The sequence below is a fragment of the Opisthorchis viverrini genome (genome assembly GCF_000715545.1).
Source record: "Opisthorchis viverrini unplaced genomic scaffold opera_v5_36, whole genome shotgun sequence".
Lineage (NCBI taxonomy): Eukaryota > Metazoa > Platyhelminthes > Trematoda > Opisthorchiida > Opisthorchiidae > Opisthorchis > Opisthorchis viverrini.
Genome location: NW_008751692.1, coordinates 722,098 through 732,680, shown reverse-complemented (window position 1 = coordinate 732,680; position 10,583 = coordinate 722,098). Strand labels below are relative to the sequence as shown.

Below are 10,583 nucleotides of genomic sequence, written 5' to 3'. Positions count from 1 at the left end.
CTGGAACTGAATAAAGGACAAGCAATGTTAAATGCTCTTCAAGGCACAGCAAGCGCTCGCATAGTCGAGACTCGCACGTCAGGCACAAATTGTCCGTCATACTGGGTCAGGTGTGAAAGCCAACGGCAAGAATGAATACTCAGTGCCATTTACCGCTCATAAAACTGTCGTAGGTACGAAGAGAGCCAAAAATAGCAAGATAACACAAGTCACTGACTGCGGCCTCAGGAAGCCTCGGTCCAATAACAGCCTTGGCGGACTGTGGAAAGCAGATCCCTCGGTAAGAAATAATCTTCGGTTGGTGAACCAAAAAGTCGATATCACAGTCAGTTCCATCTAGGGCTACGATTATGGCGAGAGAAAATTCATCAAAACCATGCTTCTGCTTCATCTCATTCCACGCACCCATACGAGACTATGTTTACGTTTATCACAGAAAAACGTCCAAGCACCATGACCATGATGAGTGCTTCTAACTCTCACTCTAAACAGGCTGCATTAGATGCAGCGAACAAATATTCGAGCAAACGATCGTTCTGGAAACACAGGCCATCGATTCGATAGACATGAAGCGACCAACCCTCGTAAACCGCGACCGTCAACATTATTGTGCAGAATATCGCACAACCGATAATCCTACTCACCCTGTTGTATCTCATTTACTCGGAATAAAACGTGCACACGATATCGTGAACAATAGTTACAACGAGTAGGCCTTAAAAAACCATAACCGCGATCAGGCTCTGAAGCTGAGGCTTGACCTAGAACGAGTATATACTTGGATCAGCGGATTCTCGGTGCTCCGTGAGTGGATGGGATGAGGACAATGAAATTCACAGGCAGAAAATCAGTCATCGGGTTCATGAGCTGGATGCTTCAAAAGTCGTATCTTGCATATGATACCTCGTCAAAATTCCTTACCACTAGACCGCCTAAAACAAGATAAATCATGACCATACCGACTCGGATCTGAATTTTTTAGATAAGTGGTACCCTTCATGTTCTTGAACCTCCAACTCCTTGGATGGGGTAGGGAGTTTAGGTTATGAATCCCCCAGTCTCTATTACTTTTGAGCAAAGTATTATTAGAAATCTGATAGAAACCTGTAAAAATCCATAGTTTCCAGATGGTTCATGACAATTCGTTTAGGCATCTTCCAGATTAACAGAAACTTTACCGAGCTAGAGCTAGAGCTTCTCGGTAGAAAAATACACATTACTTTGCGTCCGTAAACGTACATGTGAATACAATGAGGCTTTCGTCTCAGAGATTCGGGAACTGAATGAGGAGTAGCAGTTTCAACCTTTAAGTGCGGCTTTGGGTGGCAAAAACATAATAAAATAACCCCTATGGGCCAAAGTAACGAACAAGAACAATGGATTTGACTGTACATGACCGGAGCGATTCATTATAAGACTAGGCGGGTCAGGTGTGGCAAAATTACCGTCACCGCAGTGCACCATTTCGGGGAACTTGTTACAGCGCTTCACTTGAAAGTCCAAAAATTTGCACTCGACTGAAAGCGGACCAGGACGTGTCTTCTAATATTGTCGTCTTTTACTTCACAATAGAATCGGAGGCACGTCATCCTACCTGCTCCTGGCAAAGCCAGCATAATACACGCCTCGCTCAGCCTAGCCAATATAATTGCGACTCAGTAATTTAACCTATGAACAGCCGTGTCCAATTGGCCTGTGTCTTTCTTCGTCTTTCCGAAAGGCTGTCCGAATATGGTTACAGTGAGTGCACACCGCCTACTTGTCAACGTTAAGTAGGCTAAAAAATGTAGTCCAGCATTTATCAGTGGAGTACGGTCGTCAGGGTTTAGCTTAGTGAAGGGAACACGAGTGACCGCTTGAGAAAACAAACGAGCCAGTTGTACCTTGATTCGGTATTATTCGACGAAACAGCTTTTTTCAAGCCGCTATCGTCCATACCGCCAGCAAACGGTAGAGAGCCAGAAAATTGTTTCAAACTATTTCACGTGTGTAGGGAGACATGAACTAAATTCAGAAGCGGCAATGACCCAACTCTATATGAATTAATGAGCAATAACATGCCATCGCTTCCAATGACCCCACTCTATATGAATTAATGAGCAACAACATGCCATCGTTTCCTTCTTCTACTGTGTAACTTCTGTGGAGGCATACTCTGATCTTCAACTTACTAGATATGGTTACGTCAATATTATGGAGGTCCCAACAAGCGAACCAACACCAAAAAGATCTATTGTGTTGCTGCTAACTGTAAGCGTATGGTTATCATTTTACCATTGCAAGTTATTTATTGTCGGGCTGTTTATTTTATGTGCTCGAGTACACTAATTGAGAAAAAATATAATCCCACGATTCCGCTCCTACAGTGGCGTCACTCATCCGGACGAACTACGCCAATGGGTAGCAGTTGACGGTGTATAAAACTCCGCCCACTTAACAATGCGTTCACAGGTTGGGCTGAGCCTCAGTTGCAGTGACATTATTGTCAAGGTTAATGCTGATGTACGGCCTGGGTAATCTGGTAAACTTCAACCAAAACATCAACCTGAAACAGTCTGGTTTTCGTACAGAAATTGGCTTATCATTACCCTATCATAAACTGGTTCCTTGGATGGGTGGGGATCCACTAGGGCCACATGGTAGGATTTTGCCAAGCGTAGTTCATGAAAGCCTGTTGAAGATTTTCGGCTAGACGTGTGGCATCCATTTTATCTATTATATTTAATCACTCAACTATCCAACTCATTTTCATCTCACTCAGTTAAGAGCCATTTGAGATCCAGCATGGTTCGTACGTGTTCTAAGGGGAGACGAGCTACTAAACGTAAGATTCCATTTCACCATCATCATCGTCACCATCAACGACAACAAACCAGTGGTAAATACTGATTTCATACTGTAATCAAGAATGAATGCACTAGTAAGGAGTTCAAAGAAAAGGAAAGCGTGGGAATCGATTGAAAAGGCCCCATAACCCTAGGGAAGGCGATCAAGGAAGAAAAACGAGAGAAACATGCGAGTGTCACATCTGGATAGGACCGCACCAGTTAGATTGATCCACCATTCTTTTGGAACCCCATCAAACAACAGCTTAGAATAGGACGGCACAAACTTTGACCACGAAATCCGGCTAGAAAGTGGCATCGTCAGTGCCACAGCGATCGATTGAGTGTTAGATCCTGAAGGGTTTCTGATCACATGCAGTAAGAACCACATAGATTCCAGTCAGGAAGGCTCAGTTATCTTACATCACCTAGCCACTGTGATTTCAAACAGCCTTTCCATGGCCTTACCTCCTCGTCCTCCTCACCAACAGGGGTTTGGAGTAAGAAAAACCACCTTCTTTGGAAGACAGTCGTGAGACGTCAGTAGTGCACGTCCCAAACGCCTCAGCCTTTTAAATTTCATTCTCATGCTGTGAGTTCATGTAACAAGCATACACTGATGCTTCTGTTCCTTTCTGGTGATAAATGATGCAGAAAAACAGTGAATGAGCAATCATTTGCGAGCAAACCTTGGTTCCTTAGTTTTCTAAAAAGTAGAAATACTGCAGAAGGTTTGATCCAGCAGCTCATTCTATGAGTAGTGAGATTTTCTTCATGCTGTACACCTGATTAATGGGAATTTGGTTCCTGGCTATTTTGAAAAAAATACACGGTTTGATCGTCTACATCAGTTTAAGGACTTTTAAAGGAAACTAAACTACTCACAAGGTTGCTGAAAACTCTTCGACAGCCCACGATCGGTTTCGCCCTTCTTGGGGCTCATCAGGTAGGCGCAGTCCCCGAGTTTCCGTCAATCTTATGATCTACTTGAATCCAAATTGCACTGTTCTCGAGAAATACACTAATTTGCAGATCAATTTGGTTTTCACGGGAGGCCAAATTGATTTGCAAATTAGTGTATTTCTCGAGTGTAAGGACTTGTTCGGTTTGCGGGCTTACAGTGGCGTTTGTGAATAAACTTAACTGGACATAAAATTCCAAGTTCAATTGATCTTGGGTTGTGTTTAACTTCTCGAGGAAAATGAACAACAGCACTACAAGAATTTCGTAACGGGTTTTTGTATTCAAATCGCATATATGGTTACGAACAAGTCAGTTACGGCAAACGATGCTATCGTCCACATCGAACTACCTTCTCCTGCTTATGGGAGGGCCTATATTTAGTGGAGAGTTTTTCCCGGAACTTTGTTGGTCAATGAACTATGAGTGGAAGTGACTATTTGACACCACTCCGAAGCTTTTTTGTTAGCGGGATAGTTTTTGTTGTACATTCGTTTTCGAAATGTTTGTGCTAACTTTGCACTCATTATTTGGTTCATGGTGATGCAATGTGGATGGATGACTTATAAGAATCCAAATACACCCGTTTACCTGGTTTCGCTTAGCTGTTGCGTGTCTGAAGGGATTAGAGCACTTTCGGGGTACATTTCACTGCATACCATCGTCGTACCGGTAAGTACCCATTAAATCTTCTCGAAATTGTTCGTAGATTGTTCCGATCTATGTGATCCAAGCAAAATCAAATGATTTCAGCGCTACTGCCATAGGGAATGACGACCAGACTGAGTCCAACTGGATGAAATGTAGTCTACAGTGACGGGACGCTAATGGCATCAAATATAGGTTGGGTTTCCCAACAAGTTGTCATGGGTGAACAACAAAGGCCACTGTATTAGTTTTGGCAATTGAAACCATACTTTAAAAAGACTCAACCAATGACATACCACCAAATCAATACCCATAAACAATTCATTTGTACACTGACTTGATGAAACCAAACAAAAAGGAAACAACCTACCAAGTTTTGAGATTTGAATGCTGATCTGAGAACACATCTCATTGAACACATCTTGCTGATGATCGCGATGTTCCAGTTCTTTCAGCAGTCTCAACGACATCTGTTTGCACTGAACCATACATGTATTGAGAATTTCCCGTAGTTCGTCAAGTTCTGTTCAAGTGTAACATAGACAGAGTACACAGCTGTGAGTAGTGAACAATGCTAGTGCCGCCCCCCACGAAGGGTCGGTTACATCCGATAACACTATCGGACTATACTACCAAGATTTTCACAAGAACAAAGAAGTAACAGACAAGAGTGCGATGAAACAAGTGAAATAAGGTCATTTTCGTGTTACGGACACTTATTTTCTCAGTCGTGCACTCGCCAAAGGGCACAGAAATGACAGTAATTATTGATTTTCCTATAAACTGTCCAATCATCTTTGGCAAGTCCCTGTCAACACTTCAAAAGGTGAGGGTGTTGGAGGCTGACATTTGAGCCGCTAACAGTGTTGAAAATGGGGCCGCAGACTGAGTTGACACTTACATCCAAATGCAGAATAAACCTGCGTGAGTCAGACATGATTAGATTGTTTACTCACACGCTTGTTTGATGGTCCGCAGTCCTACTGAAAAAGGTCACAAGCCAACGCAAACTTGTAGACAGTGTTTAAGAAATTCACCAATACGAGGTCTTTCACTCGTATTGGAGTTCACTAGGTTGACATAAATGGGTCAGTTCGCATGAACGTCCTTCCAGCCGTTGGACTTCAAAAGCATTTGCATCTGTCAACCAAAACTTAGAAGCCTGTAAAAAAAGGTGTTCGTTAGAGAAATACCACTCCTAAGTCGCACATTTGTTTTAAAGCCAATAAATACAATGGCATAATGAATGACGGGAAGCTTTATCGAAATTGTTTTTATGAGACATAGTCAACCGAAACAATTTGTAGCTCGGGTGTGTGTTTAGTGATGGTTGTTGATCTGTTCGGTCGGCAAACAGACCAACGACCATCTGACCAGCCACCAAAACCGGAAAAATTTTCACACATTTGTATAAGGAACACCACATTTATGAGTTTGCCTGTGTGGCGCACCGAAGCTGACCGAAAAATCCTTACCCGTGGGTAAACAAAACATGCAGTACCAGTAAGAAAAACGGATACAAAGTGGCCCGTTTTTTTAATAATTAGGCACAATTTACGCGGTTTTATACGTCAGTAATCATTAGTCTAAGTGCAATCGACCTGCATGGGTTCATTTGACTTTTAGAGACTCGACAGACCCTAGATGGGGGACTCATGAGAAATATCACGGACGATGCGACCACTGCCAAATTTTTGAAACAAATATCCTTCAACTATCACGAAACAGTAGTCTTTCAATAGATACACTACCTGACTCTAAATTAAGCCATGGCAATTGAGTTGGAATTGATACCCGACCAAAAACAGAACCACTCTAGATTTCCCAAAAGGGGGTTTGGTTATAAACCCATGAACCATAGAATCGACAGCCCACTTAGTATGGGAAAATTCGCATTTCGACAGGTTTTCTTCCGGACTGGTTAGGAATCCAGCATTTTGTTCCCGTGAAGCTGTCTGATAGTCATTTGCAAAGAAGCGAAAAGCAGTTTTAGGCATATTTAACCAAATATTACTCGCTTATACGATGGGGATAGACTACACTGTAAACTTCCTGCACGGTATTTGCAATAGAGTGGTGAATACGTCACCAGAAATCATCGTGAGATTGAGGTGCCCAACTAGGTCATGTGAGCAAATTGTCTAGAATGAAGGTTGCCCCATTCTCCTAGGAAAGAAACGGTGGGTTATGCTACACAAAAATTTAGAGATCCAAAGAGTTACATAAGAAGAGTGGCCTCACTACTCTTGTAACGAAGAACATGATAGCGCTTGAGGTTGTAACTGAACTTGTGAGGCCACCGATGGTGCCCTTGTGTAAATGGAGCATGCAGGTTTCCATAGGCCAGTAAAGTTCCCCCAAAGAGCGCATCGCTGAGGAGAATAACTTCTCAAATATGCACGAAATTGTCTGATTTCAGTTCTTTCTGGCTTGAACGCTGCGGAGATTTTCACAGAGAGCTAAACTTCAGAACAAAATAGTCTGCTTGCAGAAGTCAAACGTAAAACAGATAGAGAGATTTTTAGCGTTCCTATCCATCTCTGGATGGGTTCCTGCTTCACTACGCCATCAAAAGGTCGGAACTTTTGAACTGACGTTTTACCAAGCGATAGCATCAAACTACGTATGAAAGTTTATCAAGCCAACGAACGAGTAGGTCAGCAATGAGGTTCTTGCATTCACGGTTCTTCAGATGGTTCAGAGGTCGAGGATCACATTGGCATGTCAGTCAATGCAGAACACTATATTACAGTTAGTATTGAGTGGAATCGATCCCCGCAGACAGCTTGACTGGTTATTGGATGGCTGTCGTTCGTAGAAAACTTCCGCACCCGATAGATCCAGAGTGTCTGGATCAAAAACGAAGGGCGGAAAACAACTCATGACCAAATTAGGTACAAAAATGTTGCAAGTGGGAAGAATGTTCTTGCATTGTGATTACAAAGCGATTCTCAGAGTTCCCATGAAGATCCGCATACTGAAACTTGAGAAGCGAGATGCCGCGCTAACATGGCTTATCAGCCGTGTTACCATTTACAAGACAATGTCACAACAATCGCCAAAGCAAAGATAAATTCGAAGCCAGTCACGAATGGCTTTTCAGATACAGAAACCGATGGGCACGCAACTAACGTGTTTTTAGAGACGAGAACACTGCTTATAGACCAACTGCTAATGTATTTCCCTTCACGCTGTATCCAACAACAGCCTCGTTAGCACGACAGAGCTTCCATGTAGTGCAGAACATCGTGATACACACTGCTTATAGACCAACTGCTAATGTATCTCCCTTCAAGCTGTATCCGACAACAGCCTCGTTAACACGACAGAGCTTCTATGTAGTGCAGAACATCGTGATACAAAAGACGACTGCTGAGTTACAGTGCGGTACTATCTAATGATCTTGATCGTACGAAAGTGGTCTGAAAACTCTCAGCTCGATTAGCCTCGCGTTCTCTGCACGCCGTCTGACAAACAAGAAGGTGGTCATGTCAGTTAACTGATGAGATTTTCCTTACTCCAGATGACAATATGCGCTGGCATCGCGTTCAAGTGAAACAAATTATCCCACAGTTTCTACCACCTAAAATGCTGCGTGATATTACAGCCGGTTACTGTGGATTCTATGCAAACAGTAAAGGTGAATTATGTATACCAACGATAGGTTGAACGATTTTCTTATAAAAACAGCAAAATTGGATAAAAACTCAACTCACTTATGACAATATATTTCTAAATTGTCACTAAATTTATCACTAAGTGAACAAACGGGTTATTTGGTTTCATCATCGCAGTAGGATGATCACGTTTCAGCGCACAAGTTTCAATGTTCATGTAAGGTGAAAAGATGATTAAGATTCGACGACCTGTGTGACGAGCCCCAAGCAAGTCAAAGTCAGGAATAGGCTTTTTGCGGATTTCCCTATACGATAAATTGGAAGACAGGTTCATGCATCCCAAAGAGGCGTCACTGTTCTTGGCATCCAAAAACGTCAAAGTCAGGAATAGGCTTTTTGCGGATCTCCCCATACGATAAATTGGAAGTCAGGTTCATGCATCCCAAAGAGGCGTCACCGTTCTTGGCATCCAAAAAAATTTTGGATTTGGGTCATACTGCTTACAGTTTGCAAGTTGTTCGCAAGTTATATATGAAGGGACTGGCTCGTCTACACAAGCAGTGGAAAACAGCAGTTTGTATAGTGTTTCGTCATAAAAACCGGATACAAAGGCGTTTATTTGACAGTTCTTACACCACTGTTGTGGCCGTGTGTAACAAAGCGGATAAAAGGAGACATAGGAGTAATAACTTTCGAGCATGACAGTTCGGCGGCGTTAGTGTCTGGCATCAGTATCAAATCTCTTCTTGAAAGCGGCAACTGAGATGAACAGGCGAAAAACAAGACAAGGGTAACCAGTCTGTGATGATAAAAGGATTTTTCAGCAGTTAACCCAGCTAAGTTGTTGGACTTGCGTTAAGCGACAAACTCGTCACCTGTCTACTTATTTTGAGGTGGACAGTGCCGACATGACTGAGCAACAGAGAGTTCGGGATTCCTTCAGGCTGATCTGTTAGTGGGTCAGCAGCGAAATTCGGCTCAGTCGGCTCGTAACCGAAGTAGGTCAGCCTTTCCCAAACATCCTGCTTATAAAACGAGCCCATGATTTCTTGAAAAACGAATTCGTTAACATTATATAAATTGGGTTTTGGATGTTGAGTGATGGATGCTGGCAAGACTGTTCTCCATATTCCAAACGAGGCCAAACACCAGATAGACGTAAGTTGAATAAAAATTGGCAAATAAAAGTCCGCTTTATCAATAGAGTTACTGTTTTCAAACTGCTCATCACATAGAAGAATGAGGAAAATACCATGGGACGACCTGTGGATGGCGCAGAGTTTGGAACCGATCAACGATAGGCTCAGCTTTATGTTCTGATTCACCCCCCTGACGCGTTTGCCGCAACCATCCCTGCATCTAGGCTCATATTAGCCTTTTATAAACACAACATTCTAACAGTACGTAAACTCATGGAAGACTGTCATGCCCTAAACGTATGCTGTCTACCAGACCACAAGATTAGCATGCAGTGTGATGAACAAAGTACAACTGGATTCCAGTTTCTCAGGCCCATGTACGTCCAGGAATACAGAAACTTCGATAAAACTTTGTTTCGTGTTACCTCTTTGGTGCTACTGTGCCAAATTCCTCAAAAAACCCTATTGACAACAGGCACTCCCACATCAGATGATACAAACATGGCGCATCAAAGGACAGAGTCTTGTTCCCACCAACTTGCCTCTAGAGGCACTCTCCACATCCACTGAGGTAACCACTGAAAAACTTTGAACACTTTAGTGGTCACTTATGAAGTTTTCCTAGACAAAAACTTGAAATACAAACGAGTAAAGCTGTTCCAAAATCTGAGGGCAGTAAGGCATAGTGCGGTGCAGCAACAACAGAAGACCAGCTGCGAATAACGGGTAGTAAATGACAATAAAAGGGAAACGATGTCAACCTGCTCTGCAAGACGTAATCAAGTTAGCACATACGTATGTTTGGTTACGGGAAATAGGTAGTGTCATAAAACAAGGACATAGTTCAGCCGGAACAAGTCGATATCATTAAAATGAATGTCCTGTAAAGGTGTGTAAGCGCTAGGTAGAATTATTTACATTATTAACGGCGGAACTCAGCAGATTCTCGTTGTAACAACAATCGATGAAACATCAGTAAATTCCAAGCCGTTGAAGTGTTATCCTTTGTTCTCTTCATTCAACGTCTACAAGAAGGTGATAGTCTCTAACACAAGCAGGACGTGAGCACAGTTGTCAACAGAAACAATGCAGAAAATGCTGTTGAGCTACCCATTTGTCGTAAGTTTTCCAAGCATAATGATAGGCGGAAGGGGTCGTCCATGATCTAAACATCATTATACTGGCTTAGTGCTTCTTTCTGAAACAGAATGAAAGTAAATTGACCTGTGATAACAGCTGGAGAGTATATACTGTTCATAACACGAGTCCGTATTGACCATAAAAACACCAAACTGCTCATGGCTGGTGGTCAAGAACTTTTAAATCCTTGGTTTTCGTCGTCAGTGGAAAGGGGAGTGACGATGTCACTTCGATTGGTATGAAAGGTTTTGCAA

The 10,583-nt window shown here is 42.6% G+C and overlaps 1 protein-coding gene across 1 annotated transcript; it reads left to right on the top strand.

The window, feature by feature from the left end:
- Positions 1-566: 566 nt before the first annotated feature.
- T265_02781 (hypothetical protein) lies at positions 567-2,046 on the top strand (the record flags this gene model as incomplete). Its single annotated transcript, XM_009167106.1, has 2 exons — positions 567-709; positions 1,923-2,046. The coding sequence occupies 2 exons, from the start codon at positions 567-569 to the stop codon at positions 2,044-2,046; spliced, it is 267 nt and encodes an 88-aa protein (XP_009165370.1).
- Between the last annotated feature and the right edge of the window lie 8,537 nt (positions 2,047-10,583).